Source organism: Bemisia tabaci, chromosome 1 (assembly GCF_918797505.1).
Source record: "Bemisia tabaci chromosome 1, PGI_BMITA_v3".
In the NCBI taxonomy this organism is placed as follows: domain Eukaryota; kingdom Metazoa; phylum Arthropoda; class Insecta; order Hemiptera; family Aleyrodidae; genus Bemisia; species Bemisia tabaci.
In genome coordinates this window covers 2,230,879-2,254,495 of record NC_092793.1, presented here as the reverse complement: position 1 = coordinate 2,254,495, position 23,617 = coordinate 2,230,879, and the positions used below count along the sequence as shown (strand labels likewise).

The 23,617-nt window shown below is 38.1% G+C and overlaps 1 protein-coding gene across 1 annotated transcript in view; it reads left to right on the top strand.

The window, feature by feature from the left end:
• The window catches only part of Amun (protein amun), a 70,399-nt gene extending 48,289 nt beyond the window's left edge, over positions 1–22,110 (top strand). The window contains exons 2-6 of the mRNA XM_019051761.2: positions 4,959–5,055; positions 6,902–7,061; positions 10,630–10,785; positions 13,314–13,510; positions 14,448–22,110. Coding sequence (XP_018907306.1) covers positions 4,959–5,055; positions 6,902–7,061; positions 10,630–10,785; positions 13,314–13,510; positions 14,448–14,789 — 952 coding nt within the window. The 3' untranslated portion in view covers positions 14,790–22,110. The remainder of the gene's footprint in view (positions 1–4,958; positions 5,056–6,901; positions 7,062–10,629; positions 10,786–13,313; positions 13,511–14,447) is intronic.
• The last annotated feature ends 1,507 nt before the right edge of the window (positions 22,111–23,617 follow it).

Here is a 23,617-nt window from a genome sequence, read left to right as displayed (position 1 = left end):
GGGATGCAGTCCGAACGGAGACTTGGACGGTGAATACGGCGAGGCGTGAAACAAAGGAAAAGCCCCCCCTCCCAGGTTCCAGGAGTGACGAAACGTAGGAAGAAGCCAGAACGAGCAGAGCCTGGAAGCGTGAGGCCCGAGCTCTGAGCCTGAGCTTGAGGACCGACATAAAGATGAGAGCAGAGGAGTCGGAGCTCCGGCTACGGCTCCTTCACTCGGGCTCTTCCTACTCCCGCGTCGCGCCGCCGCGCCGCCCGCCAGCAGCCGCAGAAGGACTCGAGCCGAGCGCGAGTGGTCGGCCTTCTCCCGCGGATAATTGAGCCCCCGTTGCCTGTCCCCCGAAAATTTGGAGCCTCCCCTCCCGAGATCCAACGTGAATCCACCGCATTTTCAAGCCAACGGCGGCAACTCTGCCTCCAACCGCGCCGAACCGCTCACCACACAAGACTGAAATTCGCCGAAAAAATTACTCTCTCCACCCCAATCGGAAAAATCCTCCGCGGCGCTTGATTCACTCCTGCATGTGCGCCATCCCTCATTATTTGCAAACATCCTACATGAATGCCCCCAAATTATTGATTCCATGAGCTTGTTGAGTATTTTTTTAATTACCACTCTGAAAAGCAAGGACAGTCTTATTTTAGCTCCCAGGAATTTTCCAGAATTTTCGTGAACATTACTAATCTACGAAAACCGAGTAGGTACCATTTTGCATAGTTTGAGGTTCTATGTAATCGCGCATCGCTAACAGGGGAAGAAAGACCCCCCACCCCCATCCACATCTTGGCAATGGTGGAAGCTTTTACTTTCGGGACTCATTGCAACGCATCTGTTGATTTACCTGCTCGGTGGATATGTTCAAAAACGTGTCGAGTATTTCGTCTCGCATACAAATCAAAGTTTGGGAACCTTATATTTGTCTCTTGACGTCATGTGAAGCTCATCATCCACCTACTGATCGATAGGTTAACAAAAAGGTTGACGACTTTTGCTGCTTTATAATTGGACATTTTTAAATTCGAAGGAACTCCATCCATTCTGATACGAGCCCTGAAATCCATAAGGATGTACACATGACTGGGTCACTGGGTCAGGCCCGTCACAATGAAGGGGGGGGGGGGGGATACTGGGCCCCTGGTACCGGGGCCCGTGCCGCCAGTGACACACTACTTCGAATTTACATATGGATTGCATTTTGCAAAAAGGAACCACTAGCATTGCAATGATGGTAAGATTGTGCAACTTCATCTTTTGCAATAAAATTGCGGAAATCGTGAAAAACTATGAAATTTAGATGGTATTTTTGTCTTAAATTTACAGTTTTTAGCGAGTAAAATAGAAACCATTTATGGATAATCGGATTTTCCTCCAAGACAAAAGAAGTTGCCCAATCTTAGTAACATTGCAATGCTAATGGTTCCTTTTTGCAAAGTGCAATCCATATAACCCTCGTCTCGCAAGGAAAAGTGAAAAATTGACCCTATTTTCGCAAAAAGTGAATAAATTTTCAAAACAAAAATGATTTTTAAAAAAACGCTCGGGCACTGTAGATTTTTCTTATTTCTTGAAAGATTTCTATTTATTTTCAAGATTTTTAGTATATAAATAATTTTTTGTATGTGAATAAACTTCTCCTCTTACATGGAATGATCATTTATTTACTTTATCTTTATTCTAACCTTATTCATTTACATATTATAACTTATTTTTCTGGTTGTAAGGGGGTAGGGAGAGGGGCGGGGGTGGCATTCATGGGGCCCGGACCTTATAACCGGACAGCTTTATGCAATAAAGAATTAGGGTCAAATTTTCGATTTTTTTATTATGATGAATTCCGTATCAGGAGGGTATTTACTTACTATTGAGAAAAAGGAAATCCTCAAAAACGATTTTTATCCCGCTTCAGCGACCCCGTAAAAATTTGCCGTCGCAGGATCACGCGAGGTTCATTTTGCAATTGGAACCTATAATATGGTTCCCTGTTGCGTAATGCGAAACTCGGATTTCCCATTTTGCGATTCGGAACTATAAGCAGGACGGCAATATGCTATCATTGCTATCTCGGCTTCTGTTCGATCGATCATGCTCATTTTCGGTATCGATAGGTATTTTTGGACGGGAAACTCGAATTTTTGGTCAAATTTTGAAAATTCAAAAATCCATGATGGCGGATGTGGCCTAAAATGCTATCTTGACTCCTGTTCGATCGATCTTGCTGATTTTGGGTTCCAGGGGGTACTTTTGGACGGAAAACTCGAATTTCTGATCAAAGGGGTACGTGCAAAACGGGCCATTTCACGCTCGTGTTGGATACCATTGAAACTTGCCCTATCCATTCATCTAACAATGCCCCATGTTTTCCCAAAGTTTCAACTCCCCAAAAAATTTTGAGGGGAAGTGGCGGGGGATCAAAGTTTAAAATCAGCAAAATTTTCGCGAATCTTTTACTCAAAACCTACTGAATATTTTGGAACGCGGTATAAACGTGCGTTTTCAGCGTGAAAAGAGCTTTCAGAAAATGTGTAATATCATAGGGTATTGTCGACTTAAACTCAAATTATCGCCTCCGAAGCGCCGGAACGCTAAAAAATTACCCGTTTTTTTTTTCACGTTCGGGCCGATCCCCAAAATAGCCCATTTTTAATTTCTTTGAAAATCTGATATGTTGTTTCTGACTCTCTATAGCCCCTCTAGCTCTTTACCGCATGCTTGGAAAATGTTTTGGTCGCGAGTTATAAGAGCGGAAAGGAGCGAAGGTCGGGAAAATTGGCTATTTTAAACGGCGACGGATCAGGAGACATGTGGCAACAATGCGAGGTCGACAAAGGAGTGTGATTCGCCGAACTGAGCAGGAGGTGGCGTTCTCCTTCTAACCCATGCGACGCGCGCAGTTTAAAATAGCCGATTTTCCCGACTTTCGCTCCTTTCCGCGCTTATATCTCCCGAACAAAACATTTTCTCAGGATACGGTGAAGACATATAGGCGCCATGAAAAGTTAGGAACAGTTTTTCAAAGAAATTAAAAATAGGCTATTTTGGGGATCGCCCCGAACGTGAAATATAAAGCGGGTCATTTTGTAGCGCTTCGGAGGCGACAACTCGAGTTTAAGTCGACAAAACCCTACGATATTATACATTCTCTGAAAGCTCTTTTCACGCTGAAAACGATTGATGAAACCGCGTTTCGAAATATATAGTAGTTTTTGAGTAAAAAATTCTTGAAAATTTCGCAGATTTTCAACTTTGCCCCCCGCCACTTCCCCCAAAAATATTTTGGGGAGTTGAAACTTTGGGAAAACATGGGGCATTGTTAGATGAATGAATAGGGCAAGCTTCAATGGTATCCGACACGAGCGTGAAATGACCCGTTTTGCACGTACCCCTTTTGAAAATTCAAAAATCCAAGATGGCGGACGTGGCCTAAAATGCTATCTTGGCTCCTGTTCGATCGATCGTGGTGAATTTTGGTTGTGTAGGTGGTATTTTTGGACGGGAAACTCGAATTCCTAGCCGAGTTTCGAAAAATGGAAATTTCAAAAACAATTTCAAAATTCCATTTACCTGTAGTAGAGTGTACCTTGCCCACTGACTACAGGTTACCTTAAAAATAGGGATTTTACGTATGTAATGAAGGTTTGAACCATGTAAACGTCCAAGAAATCCATTTCTGAACTCCATTTTGGTCCAAATATCATCGAATGACTCGATATTTGCATTTGAAAAGTGACTGTCAATCCCTTATGGGAAAATACATTGTAAGTGATGAAAAGACCACGTTTATCTCGAACTGTGACGTAGCGAGCGTACCAGATCCGTTCCCGCGTATCGTTTTAAATGGGTCGGTTCCAATTACAGATTTTTTTTTTTTTAAAGTTTGAGAGGTCATTTTATAATTTTTTAGCGCCATCGTTCTTTCTGTGAAATTTGCCATTGGCATCAGTTGTCAATTCGCAAATCCCCGCACCTTGCAACAGGCCCATTGTCAATTGTGTTCAATTGTTATTTTAATCCTGGTTAAATACTCGAGTTTTGATAACTTATGTTCCCGCGCAAACTTATCGCAGGACCGTAGGAGCCGCGTCCCGTCGAGACGGTAACTGGGGAAAATCCTAGAGGTTTCATTCCTGCGATTCTAACTTAGGACAAATCCTATGAAAACATCCTGTGGAGACAAGGCCCTAGAGGCCGCTCAATACCATCAGGCCTCTCTGAGGAATAAACGAGTCTCTGCCCCCCCCCCCCCCCCTCCAAAAATCGGAAAGTGTGGGTAAGTACTCTGATTGGATAGTAGGTATAAGATGACTCATCGATGAATAACAACGGTATAAATGCACAACTCTGATTTCGATTCTTATGTCCCAAAATTTGAAATAATAGTTTTGGAGACAAAAAATGGAAACTTTTCACCGAAACTTGTCGACGAGATACTTTCGCACGCGGTAGAAAAATTTTCCAGTGAAAGTTCGATGGAAAACATTGAATTCCGTCGAAGTAGGTTTCATGAGCCCACGACGCCGTCAAACCGCAATTTTGCTCAGGTTTTTTGTTCAGGTAAAAATGAGGATAACCGCCCTGTGCGACATCTTAGTCGTAAAACGCGCCACTTTTCGATATGTAAGCGAGTGACGGAGCGAATATGATTGATTATCTCTGACGTCACCCTGGCACTTGAAGCCACTCCGCGATGCCGTTAAAACGCATTATGAGAGGAAAATGCACTGACGGACAAACACAGCCGGTTCTGCTAGTTTGACGTTACCGGCGTATTCCTTGTTCCTCGTGGTTGGGTCTGATCTCAGAGGGTTTTCTATCATGTTTATTTATTTATCGGTCGGTTTGTTTATTTGTTTATTTGTTTGTTCGTTCGTTATTGTAGTCTACCGCAGGTAGTTCTGAGATTGCAAAAATTTTTCCGAAACAATAGTCTCTACCCTTGTTTTCGCTTTTTTATGTTACAGGTATCAAAATGAATTGCCGAAAAAAATAAAATCCAGGGGCAAGGATGCTCATTTAAATCATGAGGAATTAGTACAATTAATGAAATGGAAGCAGTCGGTAAGTATCAATATTCCCTAATAAAATCATTTCCTTTTGTTTGGGGGGGGGGGGGGGGGGTTGGATCAGTAAAGTTTGTTACAATTTACATCAGTTGCGTTAGTATGGCTTTATAGAGTTTTATTGGTTGTCAAGAGCAATGAAAGAAAATTAGGAAAAGCATGTACGGGAAGTGGAGCTTTTTTATATGATCGTGTCGAGTCCTCTATGTTTTCCATGATTAAGAAACAACTATGATTCAACAACTTATATTCAAATGGCTTCCTCTGGACAGCTAATTGGTTTTGGTTACGAACCATCAAATCAACCTTTGAGTTTACACAAATTATTGTACAAGTATGGAATAGGTGGTTCCATACCCAATAATTGTCTTACATTAAATGCACAAACATGCATCTAGGTGTCGAAGACATATGTATTAAAGGAAGATGTGGTCAGAGGACCTTCATAGAGAGAGTATGGACAACTCGATTTATGCAGCTCCTAGGTCCCAAAAGGGCGACAACGTGCGAGGCGAAAATCACTAGTAAAGTGCCACTGCCAACCTATGCTTTTGAAATATTAATTAGTACAGCCAGAGATGGTAAATTTCATGAAATTTATTCGAATGAAATTTCACGTTTCATGAAATATGTTGAAACTTCTGGGGATCTATTCAGGAGGCTAAGGAACGCCTAGAAACAGTGATTCTAAATTTTGAAATTGTTTACCCCAAGCCTAAAACATTCGCGCGTTGCAAATGTTAGTTTAGAGGTTAGGTTGGGGTTTTTCTCTCTAAACTCCCCTTTTTGCCCCCTGTTAGTGTCTGGCACCTTCAGTAAAGTAGCATAACACCGCAGCATTAACAGAAAGACCATCCGAAATGCTTTCAGACCTCCAAAGGTTTAATCAATAATTTTAAAAAAAAGTTAATAAATTTCAACTTTTGTGAAATTTATTCGAGCCTTTTGAATTTTCACTTTCTATCTGTGCGCTTACCGAGGTAGAAGGCACTGTCACCCTCAAACTCAAAGTTGGAAACCTTGCCTCATGAAAAATTTTACGTTGCAGGTAATAAAAATCAATTACAATTCTGTCTTGGGACACTTGTACCACGCAATATCAATAATTCTTAAAAAAATCAATAAATTTCAACTTTTATGAAATTTCATGAAATTTCAAAACGTGAAATTTCACTTTCCATCTCTGAGTACAGCCGGCAGCGCATTGTATACCAGCAGCGTCTTTAGACTTTGAAACTGAGAAAATGTATGCGAAATCAAAGTTTTATACGTACTTTTATCAGTTTTAATCAGTTATGAAACGGCGGGTAGTAAGAATTTTGAAAAATACTACCACTGGATGATAGAACTTCATTGATTGGCAGCCCTTTTGGGCCCCAAGAGCTACATGACCTGATCAAACCTAACCTCCAAATTTTCGAGTTGTCCATACTTTCCCTATAAAGGTACTCAAGATGTGGCCCTTTCATCAATGTGACAGACGAGCTTTGGCCTCATCCACCACATTAAGATTCATTACAAATTTTTCAGGAAGCCTCCGCTCTCAGTGCACTTGCCACAATTTTGCAAACAAGTAATAATGATTCTGAACGCCCCTAAATAAAAACGAGCAGAGCAGCCTGCTTTATTTTATTCAATGGTCAAAGATGTTTTAAGAGAAGTGCAACTTTCACAGATCATAACACACCGTGAAATCTCGAAAGACAATGAAAGTTTCATTGGTATAGGTTGAAGAACTTAAGTCAATAGGACTCACATACTTAAATGTTTAACCCTGTGCACCCTCATCCTAGTTTTCTATGTTATTTAGTATCATTGATTATATTTCCATTGTTTTTTTCCAGAGAGGAAAATTTTTCCCTCAGCTGTCGTATTTGGTGAAAGTAAATACGCCCAGGGCCGTGATAGCAGAAACAAAAAAAGCCTTCAAAAAACTTCCTAATTTGGAGCAAGCGATAACTGCCCTTAGTAATTTGAAAGGAGTTGGAACCACAATGGCTTCCGGTGACTACTTATCTTAAAAATAATTATATTTTTCAATCGATTTCTTGTCACTTTAGCAAGCAGTCTTACATCTCGAAGCACTTTTTTCTTCTTTTTTTTGTTAACGAGCAATTAGTCCAGGAACCCAGGGCTGAAATAGGGTTCTCACTGGAAAAATTACCAACATAATTTGAGTGACACTCTTCTCATGTGATTTTTCGCGTAGAATCCGAATTTCAACCTAGCCAACCAGAAAAAACCCCCGGAACATCCGCCATTTTCGAAAAAACGTTGCCAAATCTCGTTTTTTGTCGAAAAGTCTAAATATCTAGCGAAATATGCATTTTTAGGCAAAGTGAGTTCTTTTCGAAATTAAAGAGTGTAAAATTTCCGACAGGCAAGGTCCTCTTATATGAGCGTGCGACCAAAATTAAAGTTTCAGCCATCCGCTGAAACTTCAGCAAATCTTCCTATTTTCCACTTTCTTTGGAAAACATGCATTTTAATTAAAATCGGCGGAAAGTAAAATGTATTGTGATTTTGCCATGTAAACGTTAGGAAACATCCCCGAGCAGCAATATCAAAGGAAAAAACTGTAAAAATGGGCCCAAATCGGCATCATCTATGCACTCTGCCACTTGAGGATGTGACTTTCAAACATTGACCGTGATCTGAGGACCATAGAGAAACAATGCCACATTTCAAAATTGCAGGTTCTCAGTGCTGAATTTTTACCCACCCTGACACCCAGTCCCCCCCCCCCCCACCCCCGTCCTTTTGGATGGGCACCGATCGCCAAGAGTGCTGCTTCCTAATTTCCCAATTTTTTTCTCAAGCCGCATAGTGGAAGTACAAGGGTGGATGAATCACGGCAAGACGTTTGATTCGTTCCTCCTGGAAGGAGACAAAAAGAACGCCCAGTGGAAGAGTGGAAACAGGGGGTCTTAGAGGAAATCAAACGTGATTCATCCACCCTTGTACTTCCACTATGCAGCTTGAGAAAAAAATTGGGAAATTAGGAAGCAGCACTCTTAGCGATCGGTGCCCATCCAAAAGGACGGGGGTTGGGAGGGGGGGGGACTGGGTGTCAGGGTGGGTAAAAATTCAGCACTGAGAACCCGCGATTTTGAAATGTGGCATTGTTTCTTTTTGGTCCTCAGATCACGGTCAATGTTTGAAAGTCGCATCCTTGTGCACAAACATCATGCCTAGAATTCGTAAGAAACGGGTCGTTAATGAGCGCAGGATCTTAAAATAATAAATATCGGCACAAGGTATGATCCCCTTCCATTTCTGAATACTGCAATTGAAATTTTACGTATGTATTCCATGTGCATATTAACTGAAAAAATGGCTCAAATCTAGGGAGAGGCGGATTTTTATTGACTTTTACTGATGGCTTGTGGCAACATCGCGCCGCAGTAGGAGGCTCTATAGATTAACACATGTACATAATCACCAGTAATGTGGTCATAACATATGAAAATTCAAGGTTTGCTGAACTTTGCCGAATGAGCTCGATGAGGGACAGCCTCTGAATACTGAAATAGGTACCTGGTTTTTTGTGTTTTCAGGCGATAAAATGTGGCAACATCAGCTTTTTTGGGAGGCTTTGAATCCAAAAACTTATTTAGAGGAAGGATTTAACCATCTTGTTTGCCAAAGGAGTTCAATTCGGGTGTAAGATGAGTCGCCCTTTTTAAATAATTTTAAAAAAGGTTGAAAAACAGGAAAATTCTAAAAGAAAAAAAAATTTAAACAATAAGTGCAAAGTTTAATATCAACTAACTGCCATTCACCCTTAGAAGCTCAAAAAGAGCCCACCTCAATTAAGCGCAATGTGAAGTCAAAATACGCAGAGCAAGGATAAGATGAAGGATGCGGCCTGAGCTGAGCCGGTCTAATCGAATATTGCCACTTGAACGGACTCAGCTCAGGCGGCGGGAGTTTTAGTGGGTACGCCAAAAAATGATGGTAAGTCTCACACGCCCCTCTGTTTGGTTCCTGGCTACCAGAGTCTATGAAAGATTTCTCCCGCCTAAGAAAAAAACAATAAAAAAATGGAAAACCAACCGCGAGGAGGCACCGTGCATAGATGACACGGCGCGGCACGCCGCCCGAGGCAGAGCGACGCGGCAGAGTGCATAGGTGATGCCGATTTGGGCCCATTTTTATAGTTTTTTCTTTTGATATTGCTGCCCGGGGATGTTTCCTAACGTTTACATGGCAAAATCACAATACATTTTACTTTCCGCCAATTTTAATTTAAATGCATGTGTTCCAAAGAAAGTGGAAAATAGGAAGATTTGCTGAAGTTTCAGCGGATGGCTGAAACTTTAATTTTGGTCGCACGCTCATATAAGAGGACCGTTCCTTTCGGAAATTTTACGCTCTTTAATTTCGAAAAGGACTCACTTTGCCTAAAAATGCATATTTCGCTAGATATTTAGACTTTTCGACAAGAACCGAGATTTGGCAACGTTTTTTCGAAAATGGCGGATGTTCCGGGGTTTTTTTTTTGTTGGCTAAGTTGAAATTCGGATTCTACGCGAAAAATCACATGAGTATAGTGTCACTCAAATTATGTTGGGAATTTTTCTAGTGAAAATGCTATTATTCCTGGACTAAATATGTAATTTAAAAATTCACGTTCAGAAAATTCAAAATCTCTTCTGTGAGAAAGTTTCAATTTCAGAATGTTTTAGTGCCTGTTAAAAAAGGAAGCTTCTGTTTTACTTATAATTCTTCCCCCAAAATTTACATGGCTGCCACAGTCAGGCAAAACCGGGAAGTGTAAGGGCATTTTAAAAAGTTAAGGCAAATCTGGAAATATCAAAGGAAATGACGAAAATTTCAGGGAAAAATTGTTAAATCACTTCTATTTGCACTCTAGAATGGGTTTGACGTTTCGAACGACAAATTTTGCAAGAACACTATTTCTTATCATGTCTCTGCAACCATGTGGCATTTCCTCAAAATCAAAGAATTTCACAGAAATGTGTCAGGAAATTTCATTTTTTACATTCTGTGGCAACCCTGTGTTTAATACCAAAGTTAAGTTTACCTTTAATTGCAATGTTCATTGCTAAATCCTTATGACAGTTAATAACCTTGTCTTGATTTAAAAATTAACTGTCAATACTGACTTTTACTGACTTTTACATGTTTTACGTGAAATTTTAGTTACGAAACATGTATCAGAATGCTGAAATTCGTACCTTGTCTAGTGGTCCATTTTGTTGTTTTAACACATCTTCCTCCATGAGAGGTGTCTTCAGTTTTCCTGTTAGAAGTAATAAGTAGACAATCTTCTTTTGTAATAAACATCAGAGGTTTTGAAGCCAGCAAAAATGAATGGTCAGACTGGTAGGAGCTCAAACAGTATCTGTAGAGTCCAGCTCTTTCTGTTAAGTGTCAACAGTGGCATCACTGGCAACAACATTTTGATTTTATCAAATCAAAGTGTTGTTTTAAGACAAAGATTCGCTTTTGCAACCCCATTTTTAATCCCTACCCTAGACATCCACAGCTACTTGTTGAAGGGCAGTGTTAAACATTGTTAACTGATGTATTTTGTTTCAATGTTCAGCTCTCTTAGCGGCTGCAGCGCCTGACAAAGCACCTTTTATGGCGGATGAGTGCCTTATGGCGATCCCTGAAATTGAGGGTATCGACTACACTACGAAGGAGTACCTCAACTTTGTCACTCACATTCAAAATACCGTTGAAAGGTTAAATAAAGAAGGTATTGATCGTCCTTTGCTTTTGAAATTTGTTTAAATCATTCAGTCTCTACTCTAACTACAGTAGCATCAGTTTGAAACTTATTAAATCAAGAAATCTTTCCTTTATTTTTTCCTTTCAAATCTCATCAACATGAAGTTTTTGACCAACTGATCCTATGGCACCAAGATTTTAAAATAATTAAAAGCTTGTAAAATTTTCGAAGAAACTTAAGAAAACCTGAAAACTCCTGACTATTTACTACAATACTATCAGCCTCATTGGTGTAGTGGCCAAGGCAGTTTGCTGCCAACACTGAGGTCCCGGGTTCAATCCCCGGAGGTGACTGATATTTGAGGACACTCAAATATTATTGTAACCGTGGATGACTATGCCACTCCAATACCCTGATCCTTCGAGGTAACAGGGTGTAGGAGGGACACAGTCACCCAGTAAGTAATCCGTCTGCACTGTCGACTGGGTTGTGAAAAAATCGGTGATCACTGGTAGTGTGCGCGACTGCCAGTGCTACCTATCAGTGGAGATTCCAACAACACAGTCCAACTCGGTGTAGGCATGGCCGTGCTCCAAAAATCCGTGCTCTGCAGCGTCTGCCACAGTCTTTGATAAGATCTACCGTTGGCTATCAGACGGCTGCTGAGCCTTGCGGGAATATAGCGGATACACAATGTGTCAATGATTTTGAAGTCAAGAAGCACGGTCCAGCTTCGGGGTGCACGACGGCAGGGCTCCTGCCAGTTGCCTTGGCCCCTTGAGGGCGCCTTGCTGGTCAGCCCGGCCTTACTTACTTACTTACTTACCTACTTACTACTTACTACTCATTAAAAAACTTCTTTCAGGAATTGGTAATATTCTTTGAAGAAACATTTTCTTGTGAAAAAGGTCATAATTGTCAGAATATTTCCATGCCTGAAAATCAGCACAATCTGCTTGCTCTGATGCTATTACTATTTTTTATTGCTTTTCAAGGACAACTCAGATCTACTCATAGCTGCCTAGAATTTTGTAAAGTGTAAAACAAAAAACCTTCAAAAGAATATCCATCTCCAGAAATAAAATTTCCAAAAGCATTTCATGATATTTTAGAGTGCGAGATCGGGTAGTTTATTGAGTTGTTGATTCCTGCCGGTCTAAATAGTAATCAAAATTTGTTGCATAATTGTGATAATGTACAGCATCCAATAATGTGAGGTCACAATGGAAGCTAGGACTGAAGAAAATGAGTTTTGCCAGGCATAGATTTATTCTTCCAAACTATTCACCTCAAGAATTCAGGGTCTTCCATCTGCTCTCTTACTAAAAGTAATTTTCCAATCAAATCCTAATTCACCCCTAAGAACCATAAAATAGCCTCGATAAAAAATGCATGTTGTGTCTGAGGTAACCAAGATTTTTGTCGGACCTTTATCTGACCTACTTAAGTTTGTGAATGGCAAGTACTGAAAATTTCTGTTGGACTTAAAAAAGAGAAGTTCTTATTACTTTCCTCAGGACTTTCCTTTGAGTTTTATAACAAAACAAAAAGACGGAGGTTTTTCATATTCCTCTTTTTATTAATATACTCCTCTTGTCAATCCATACAACCAGTGATGACTTGGCTGACAAACTTGTTCCTCTGAATATCGTTTTCTAACTCGATCAGTCATTTCCAACAGCACCTTTCACCTCCTCAGGCAAGATGGATGGGATTTCTGGAGAATAAAATAATGCTTCGGGTAAATCACACTTGGAGCATTACATAGATTAACAAGACGCGCATATTAGTTCAAGAGTGAGTTATATTAAAAAATATTTGGACTGGCGCTGTAACTTTAAAACTAATGAAGCTATGGGTCTGATCTTACTTGATGTATCAATTGAGACAATGATCAGTTCATTTGAAAGGAAATTCTCCAACTTATCACAGTTCTTACAAGAAAAAAAATTGGATCCCCTACGGTTTTTAGTGAGTTTTCCCCCAAGCTTTTCTTTGCCAAAATTAGTCTCTAAAGGATAGACCAAAGCAGTTTTCTGATGGAAATTACATTAGGACACTCAGCACTTCTTAATAACGTTTTTCATTGTCTTTCTTTAGTCATCGTCCGACTGGAGAATGCTAGTATTGCTAGTGTCCAGAAAGCAGGCAGTTGGTTTAGCCAATAAAGCGTCTCCTACTAAAGGCTGCATTTGGAAGCCTTGTGGATTTCTCATCAGGATAACTTGAACGCTTGAAGCCTGAACGTCGTCATTTCGAGAAGTGAAAAACAATCACTGAAAACCTTAGGGAGTCGCATTTGTTTTTTTTTTTTCTTCAAAAATGCTTGTAAGTCTGTGACTTTTCTTTCAAATGAATGGATCTTGGTCTCAATTGGTAGATGTCACGTAATCTTTCGAACGAAACAAAGATCAAACCTTTAGCTTTGGTAGTTTTGAAGTTACTGTATCAGTCACGATATTTTAGCGTCATTTCTAGCATCCAGAAAATTTTACAATCATTATGATGTGTGTTTGGTCAAACGTATCATAATATTCCATTCTCTCATGTTTTAGTTAAAATTGAGTCTTGGAGCCCACATACAGTAGAACTTGCACTTTGGACGCATTATGTAGCAAGTGAATTGAAACCTGAACTTTTAGATTGCATACCACCTAAAACAACTCAACCCTCTACTGAAAATGGTGCCACCGAGACTGTGCATCAAAACGGCGTAGTTACTTCCTCTGCCTTGAATACACCCACCTCTCAGGTAAGTTGTTTTATTCTTAAGTTTAGAGAGTTTAGTGTAGACTTACTTAGAATCTCATTAGGCCTTGTCCTCCAGGGACGTTTCACGGGATTTTCCTCAAGTTCGAGGTGCAGGAATGAAATTTCTAGGCTTTTTCGTGTTAAACAACGCGGATAGCATAGCAGCGTGCTGAAGGTTTCTTATCCCACGAAGGAAGGATCACATCCCAGAAAATCAGGTGCTGCGTTTAACATTCTGTTTCTGCCAAAGGAATGACCATGTGATATAAAAAATACTTTTAGTGGGGAAGGGGGAATGGCTCTGAGAGAAATTTTACTGGAGGGGGAGTGTGTAGATGCACCAATACGAATAATTTTTCTAGGGAGGGGGGCCCTTTTATCTGCCCCCTCCCCCCACCCCCTGGTGATGCCAATTGGACCCACCTGTTCAGTGGAACCGCTACGTAGACTTGCGTCTTGGCCATCCCCCCCTCATCGGAAAGGTACCACCCTAGATCTTTTTTTTTTACATGCAAATCATTCCATATAAAGTGAAAAAAAATTAGGTGTGATGGTAAATAGTAAGAGAACTGTTCCTCCTTCAACAACATGTTGCCTTCCATGGAGTTTTGGGCACTTATTTTTCCTTGCACCACGATGTAATTGTTCCCTCCCCCCCCCCCCTCCTTATTAAACGAAAGTTCAGCTGTGCATTCTCATGCTGGGGCCATGCTGGTTGTAAACCATCAGCATTTATACACGACCATATAATGGCTGCCGGCCTCACAGCAACATTCATCGCAAGAGACTGTATTTCGGTGGAAACAACCGGCATGGCTCTGGCAGAACTCTTCACTTCTGTTGAATATGACTGACTTGGCATGCAAGGTATTCAAAATACCAATTAAGTACTGTCTACATGTCTCGAAGAATAATGGAACTTTAATTTCTACATTTAGGATACTGACCAATGTTCCGATGAAAGTAACCTGGAAGCAACCAATGGGAAATCATCAGAAAGGTCACCGCTGCCAGAAGAAACCTCAACGACATCCTTTACCGAAGACTCTTGTGACAAACCTACAACGCCTATCATTGGATTGGATTCTCCATCAACCTGCGGCTTAGAAGAAGAAGAAGAAACTAATGACTCGCTCATAACGTCTGATGTAATTAACGAAGATGCGAACCAAGAACCTCCTATTAAAAAACTTAAAGTTGACAATAATGAAAGTAAAGAAAACACGAATGACAAAACATCCGATCTAGAAAATACCTCAGGCGATGCTGCAAGCTCTTAAGATTACTAAAATTTAAGTAATTAGTATAAAAAATTATTTTGTATGTACTATTGCTGTAACTTTTATGATGGACTTAACGGTTATCGTTTTTATTTTTTTATTTATTCTTGCTTTTCTTTTATCATATTTTTTTTCTCTCTCTTTTCCTCCTTTTTTGTCATGTCTATGATCGGTGGTTCTTTGCAAGTTATTTTTATTTATTATAATTATTAATAATGTGCGCTTGAACCACATCCCACAAGAATAAATAAAAATAAATAAATAAGGGAATAAAATGAGCCTATTAGGAATAATTACACTAAGTCTTACTGCAAGAACTATAAATAAAACTGTAGAAATGTATGTGTGTGCAGGCGCAAAAATTATCTAGGTCACTCACTTCTCATGAATTATTAGGGGGAAAAAAGATCTGTTATGAAACTCCGGTTGAAACAACTTTCTATACGTACCACTTTTTTCTGACTACCTTTCTCATCTTCTCAAAGATTTTAAATTTTTGCCTTATCAATGTTGTACATGTGTGCATGTGAATCTGCCAAAAACTTGAGATTACAGAAATTTTATTTACAAAAATTTTAGCCACAGGATCCCTTGTTCGAAATATATTTTAAAATTGCTGTGTAAAGTTACTTCTCAGTGTGTAAAACTTGTAAAAATTAGTTTTCTAAAATGTTTAATCTCGTCATAGGATGTGGAACTCTCTACCCCATCCCCCTTGTACCTTAAAATTCTTTGTATTTTTACTTTTTTAAAATGTTGAAGTATTGTAAACTGAATTATGTGACACCTCTAAATATTTTTAAGCAAGTTGTTGATGTTGAGAAATCTTTAATATTTAGGAAAAATTGAAAAATGGAAGTATTTTTCCAGTTTAATTCTAATTTTCAGGGACTAAGACTCACTAAGTTGACTCCAAATCTATTATTCCTATTATTCCTTTCTGAAGGGGCAATGGCACAAAATGGCCCACCCTCCAAGAGAAAATTCAGTAAGAGAATCAAAGATTACTGAGTACTTCAATCCGACTGTAAATCCTAAGGAACCACATACATCTATCTATGTTCTTTCAAAGTAAAAATTCTTGCAAGGAAATATTTATTTTTCAAGGAAAAATCAGCTCTTGATTTCTTTTGTATACGTGTAGCAAACTCCTTAATCTTATAACGTAGCAGTTGTATTTATTTTTGTCAAATTGTACAGCTCTGTGATTTTTGACAACTTCCGCTATTTTTCATGAATTTTTTTCTGAGATTTATCATTGAGAACAGTCTCTTAAATTTTAAATTCATTCAACTTTCCATTATGAACTACCCATCTGTCTGCTGTAATCACACAGTAATACTGCAATTATTTGACAATTTGTGGCAATGTAAAACATAGTAATTTAATTGGGCCCAAAACCTCATCTATCGTACCCTGTGCGATAATCTATCCTTGCCGAAAGACTCGGTTTTTGTTGTGTAACTGGAGCATCACATAATCGGTGGTCGAATAATCCGGTGAATACTGTACTACTTGAGGTCCGAAGAAGTCTGCAAACTGTCGCATTTTGATGGATGTTGCATATTAGAAGTATTGCAGAAATACTACTATTAGGGATCTGATACCCATCACTTTCTGTTACCCTCAGTTGGATTTTATGATATATTTTCACCACATCGCTTTGTGCTCATTTTCAATCTTTTATTTTGAATCTAATGTTTTTAGCGATGTGCCCGCTTTGTAAGTGAAAAATGGGCATAAATATCAGAATAAGCACCACCTTAAAGCACTCTGAGTAATTTAATAACGTAAGAGCTTTAATCCCCCAAATGTTTTATGACTATATCATTATTATTATCCCTCTTAAAGTTTTATCACTCCGCACTCACCCTTTATTTCTGCCTCTGATGCGCATGTTTTGTGATTCTGCTCTCTCAGAAACATTAACCCTGAAGGTACACTTTACCACAGGTATGGACAAACGGGGTGCCGAAGTGGCAGCGCTGAGAAGTGACGTTGCAAGTTGTACTGTCTTTGCTGCGCAGTTCAAAATGAGGTTCTGGCAGATCTGGTAGCTTCAATAAGCTATCAGATGAATCGAAAAAATTGATAAAACTCGAGACATCGAAAAACTTAACTAAGAACACGAAACAATAACACGAAATTGATGAGACCCACTCTCAGAACAGAAAGTAAACAAGTTTTCTATATTACGTCGCAGTCGTACCATTGGACGCTGTCAAATCTATGTGATTCAACAACTTTGTAAAATCCCTTTGTTCATACCTGTAGTAGAGTGTACCTTTACCCTGAAGGGATAATTTTGTAAAAGTCTTACAATAGCTTTTCTGGTTGTTGTTCCAGAGTTTAATAGATCCATTGATTCTTAGGAGGATGTTCTCAATAGTCTATGCAAGGTTTCTGATGAATTTTACCATTAAGAAAATTATGATCAAATTCTGAACTATTCTGCTAATTTTGCAACAGAAGATTGTCTGACGTCATTTTCGCATGAAAAGTAAATGCAAGGAGCAAGATAGTGGATCTTCTGTCGCAGTCTAAAAGTGCATAAACTTATTTGGCGAAGACCCTATCTCATCAAAAAGATCTTTTTATGATGAGAAAAACAAGTATCTTTGCATTGGTGTCATCAAAAATCTTCCCTCTAACTATTAGCATCTACTAACTTTGTCTGCAGTCTGCTATTGTTTAATGCACTCTTTTCTTTGACTCAGAAAAAGACAGGGCTGAGGATATAAAAACCCTGTAATTTCAAACCTTACGCACTTATGGATAGATGGCAAAATTTAATAAAAAAATTATTCTCGAGCAAGTGATACAAGTTATCTATCTAGGCTCGTCCATCGAAAGATACATTGTATTTTTATAACCAAAGGTAGTATTATATTGAAGTCAAGTGGGTTGAAATGTAAGTTCATTACTATTAACCAGGGTAGTGACATAATCAAACTGTCAAATACCTTTGTCAGTCTAAGTGATAGCTAATTTTATCAAATATTCTTCTCTTTTGGGAGAGTAAAGTAGAATTTCCAAGGGTTTTAAGACTTCAATAATCCAACATTTTAAAGGTGTATTAAATCAGAACTTGTCCCAGATAACCCTGATCTACCATCCTTGTATCAGTCTTTGACATTAATGCTTAAGTTACAAGTAAGCAATTTTTTTTTTCTACTTTTGTTTCTTAATTTCTTGCTCCCCCTGACTTCTTTATAAGGTGGGACCATGTCAACTCGAGCACACAATGAACGACCCACATCACAAAGGAAAATTTTGTCACAGTTTTCAATAGAAACTCGTGTATTTGGAGATGAGTGAATGCCCTTCATTTTATTTTTGCCTAATTATTATATTTTTACAGCAATCTAGTTTCGTTCCTCTTATTTTTATTGGTTTTCCCTCTTTGTACTGTCCCTCTTAAATTTGTGAGTTGCAGTATCTGAGAATCATTCCATTTAGGTACTTCGCTATTTTTCATTTAGTAATCAAGTTAGTTTTATTTCTCTGTATTTTTTGTGTCCATGTGTTTCTTTTGGGGAAAATTTTGAACTTTAAATCTAAATTAAATGAAATTAACACTTCAGAGACTTTGATTGTTACAGATTATTGAAAATGATTGCTCTTAGTACAATCATGTGGAAAGAGATTTTTAATGCTTTGATATTAAACACTAAATAAAATCCAAAATTTTTTAAGGTGAATTACTGTTCAATGACTATTACTTGGTCAGTTTTCACAATCTTGGCCTGATTTCAGGTTGAAATTCCTATTTATATTAAAATTTTAAGTCCCTAAATACACTGAACATTGAAATACAGAACTAAGAATATAGGCTAGGTTTTGTATTTTCATCTTGTAGCTCGTTAAACTTTTTTGGCTTTTGAATTAAGCCAAGAATTCTAATGTTAGAGTAGTCTTACCATTTCTGTCTTTTTGTTGTTTTGAGTTCAACCTATTTTGCAGTACAATAGAGGCAAAACATGCCTAACTTGGTGAAACTCAAATAAGTGATCTCACATGATTAAAAATCTAAGCTGAACATATTAAGAAAAGTCGAGGTTTCCTTTATTAGATACTTAATTCGAGTTTTTATATTGCATGAGGATAGAGTTCCTTCAACTGTGATGTTTTCGACACTTATCACTTTAATTTAAATCTTCCTTTTCAATAAAAAGAAGGTGAAAGTTGCTTTTGGCTCCGGAGGATTTGAACTTGGAAATAATGGCTGTAAATGGACTAAATTTCTGATCTCTGTTCAAAAAATTGGAATTTTTCTTCTTTTATTGTTGGCTCGTCCCCCTAAAAATTTGCAGAAGTAGTATGATGGAGTTTAGCAGGCTGATTATTGAAATTGACAGACAAAGAAGACATTGTAATATGGAGGGAATCTATTGGTTGAAACGGGTGGTTTTTACAGACTGTGGAGGAAAATGATTATTTATGTACCCATTGGGCCTCTCAAGGGTTGCTGTTAGTTATTCTAATTACTTACCTCCTTTGTCCATTGTATCCAAACGCTTCCACCAATAGAATCGCTCCATTTTCCCCTTGGCCTCTCTGCTATCGCCTTTTATATCAATTTTGATAATGAGCATGCAATAATCAATGTAACACTTTAAATGCTGAATCAAATCGTTAAAATTGAATGTGCAATTGCGTTGTCAAAACTATTTAAATTTTCTGTAGGAAACTTGCATCTGTCAGTGTTGAGTTAGTTAAGCATCCATAATTTTTAGGCAGCAAACTAGTCCTAATTTCTTTATGAACTGAACAGCCCATGAACTCATTCTAATTGTGCAGTGCTTATAGTCATCAGTTTGAATGCAAGGATAAGGGCAAGCATCAGGAACTGACACGCAAACATGTCCACAAATTTATAGAACTTCCTAATCAATTACATTATTAAGTAGCGTTAGGAAACTTTCAATTATAGTTAATGTGACAAATGTGAGCTTAATTATTGTTCAGATAAAGTTTTAAAAAGTTCTTCAAATCCATTAAGCTCGATCCTCTGTTTCCTTATTTTTTCTCCATTGTATGAAGATATTTTATGTACCTAGAAATATTTGTCAGCAAAGGTCGAATCAGAAGAACACGCAATTCAGATTTTAGCGCATTTCCATGGGTAAATGAAAGTTTTGTGAATCAATTCTTTTTCAGCAGCAGCATTGATAATCCTCTCGAAAAATCTATGCAAAACTTCAGCTAAATCAGAGAATTTCCAACAGTCACACATCGGCCACATTGTTAGCATCAAGGAAAATATGCTATGCTGCAGGGAGTTGTCATGGATAATACGCAGCATGTAAGCCTGTTTTGAAGCGCACTGTCTTTTGCATCATGCGAGATCCTTGAAAATTTTGGAGAGACCCCTCTCTTTGTCACTAAGGGGAAGGCATATTAATCATGGAGCATCAGTAGCCACTGACCACCTCTGTAACCCTACAGAACCTTGAACTTCAAATCTTCATCACTAAAATCTTTCATAGGTCTACTTTGTTGTAACATTCGGGAGACTTTATCCTGTCAGTTTGACAAATTTTCTCTATGAATATGACATCCCAATGCTCTTCCATGTTTTTCATCCATTCAAATAAATTTGATTTTGGCTGTGAATTCTTGAGTTGACCAGGCAGCTGGCTATGGATGTTTTGATCAGGCTGACTTTTACGCAAATCATTGTTTTGACAAATTCTGTCTCTTGTAAGAAGTTCTTACCAATATATTAAGGCACAATGGAGCCCTCCCAAGGAAATAAAAAGTAAAAAAAAAACATTTCTCATGTTTTATGCCAAGAAAAATTGAATTGTTCTAGGGTATCTCTCATCAAATTTTTGAATCTTAATGGTACTAAATGTGGAAAGTCGGAGAATGATAAATTTATCAGTCTAAAACAGGATTCAGAAACTTGCACTCCCTCATCAGCTAGTGGGTTCCTCTTAAAAAAAAAAAGAAGAAATCATCCTGTGCAAGCACCCGTTCTTTTGTTACCCTTTTGCCAGCCATGTGATAGTCAAGTATAATGAGAGAGGAGTTTCTGGGCATACTTTACATTGTACATACCCATCATAGCTAAACTTTTACCTAGGTGGATGGAATTAGCTGAACTAACACTTTCATTTCAGCTTCACATCAGTTTTCACTTTGCCTAATTTCCTCTCATGTTTAAGCAATTTTTTGAACAGAAAAATTAACTTCTGGAAGCTTTTTAAATTTCTGTAAATTTACGACCTACATTATGAATAGTATCCTCACACATAAGTTTCGATTTTGCTTAATTTTCTGTTTAAAATGTGAAGCAGCATAGAAAATTAGGGAAATCCTGATAAGAGTCAGTCTAATTCTGGTTTCATCAGCCCAATTGTTAATCTGAAAATGATTTGAACAATAAGACTTTCAGTTTAATTTGACAACTTAATCTTGCTTGACAAGGAGATGAGCATCTTGAAGACGAATGGAATGAGACAGATATCCTTGTTAAGTAATCCAACAATATAATGAGAGCATTGCAAATTTCTCTGTGCTTTTATCTGAAGTTTTTCTTTAATTCTACAGTCTAGGTAGTCTTGTTGTGAAAATGTAATGCTTCTACTGGAATATAAAACTGAACCTACGCACTTGATAAAGTTTTTAGTTGCAAGGCAACAATTTTTGAAATCAGCTTTTCAAAAGGCAAACGTATTGGGGAATAATTTTATGATGTAATAAAAGTTTCAATCCATACCTAAAGTTTCATCTGTATAGTTGCACCATAGTAGTACAGAGGTGTTCTGTTAAAGCCAATTATGGTTTTTCGAAATCCATTTCTGAGTTTGTACACTTCAATTTGAATCCAAAATAGAGACCCCTGTTATTATTAAACATGCCATTATAATGAATTGTGTTTATTAAACTTTGTAGGTTTGACGTTCCACATATTTTGCATTTAAATTGTCAGTCAATCATTGAGACTTAAATCGTGCGGTTCAAGCAATTAACTTGGTAGAAGTGATTTTCTTGAGTTATTAAAAGTAAAAAATTCTGACTGCACAGTTTCCAAAATCATATGTATTGTCATGTATTCTTATTTCTAATTCAAGATATGTCATTGGATTAGTGCTGCTAATCTGAAATTTTATCCCTTCTCCCCTTTTTTCCCAAAAGTGTAATATGTTCTCAATTTGTAATTGAGTTGTTCTTCATCAAAGCTGATTCCAAAACAGCTTTATGTTTGAAGGTACTTCATATCCTTTAATTAAAAACAGCCAATTTACAGTGTAAAATGTTGCTATGTAAATTAAACCAATTCGACATCAATAAAAAATAATTTTAAATAATCAAATGGCTAGTTAATTACACTAAGAGGAGAGGTTGCAGAATTGGAATGGGGAATATTCGGATATTTGGTAGTTGACGATGCGTATTTTACAAGAATAGTCGGGTTTTGCCAATACCTGTATTTTCTGCCTTCAAAAAGGGGCCTACACATGGCTCCAGAGCCAGAAATAGCTGAAAATTTGTGTTTTTCATGGATCTACCTCAGACTTTGACCTAGGCCCGAAGGTGATGGGTCATGAGCTTCGAATACGTTGTAAGGGTAAAGTCACATACAAGAATATGCTCTACCGTCATTTTTGGACAAATCGAACCTTTCTAAATCTTCAGCCAAAAAGAGCTGAAAACATGTTCTTGCGGTATTACCTCAGATTTTGACCCGGGCCTCAAGGGGACGATTCAAGTCTCTTGGTGTCCTTCACAGCATATTCAAAACTCTTGACCTTGTCCCCTTTCGGCTCAGGTCAAAATCTGAGGTAGGTCTGTGAAAAACGCGAATTTTCAGCTATCATGGGCTCTGGAGTCATGTTTAGGCCCCTTTTTGGAGGCAGAAAGTAGGAGTAGCGGCAAAACCCGACTACTTGTAAAATTAGCATCGTCTACTAGCAAATATCCAAAAATTTCCCGATTCCGTGGAGGGGCCGATTTCAGCCCAAAATCGCAGCCCTTCCTTAACTAAAGTTGGTTCTTATTGATCAATTGTAATTTTATTATTTATATCTAGTATTTTTACAGAGGAGGGCTTAATTGTCTCCAGGAGTAGGAGTACAGCTACTATAACTGTACGGAAATGAAATTTTAACAAAGGGAGAGCCTGGAGGGATATGACTTTTTTTTCCAGAAAAATGTTTGGGTTTTTTTAAATGAAAAAATTTGAAAATTGGAAGAAGACTCTCCTTTCATACCTATGCTGTGTAGAGCACACAAGAAAATAGGGAGTCCCAAATAATAAAACCAGAACCTCAGAAGCACTTTTTTTTAAAAAATGTCAAAAACGTCCCATCCCTTCCAACCTCAGGGAGGGTTGGGGCTGTAGATGAATTGCTATTTTCTTTTAGTTTTTACCTTTGATCACAGTGTGGAACATGAAAAAAACATTAGTGTGGTATCAAAAGTACACTATGTGATAGGAAAAAAGAAACTAACTCAGCAAATAATGCATGTAAAGGAGCCTTATCTTTAAGGTACCTAACAATATACCTAAATGGCACAAATAGCATTTTAGTTCGATGCCCGATGGGCTGTAAATTTTTTTAGACTTTATGAACCCCGAATCATGATTCTTGGTCCAAATAGGTCACAAAACTTTTTTTTTGTTTGTTTGTTAACTAAGGGACTTATACTAGAAACCTTTTATAGGCACTGAGAGTAAAGACAGTGCGAATCCATTTCTGATTGGTTCCCGTATTTTAGGCCTTCACGGTGTCACCAACAGGAATAAAGAATATGTTTTCACCAATTGCATAGATTATAAACTGGAATGGGCCCAACGATCTAGAAACTATACAGGGTGT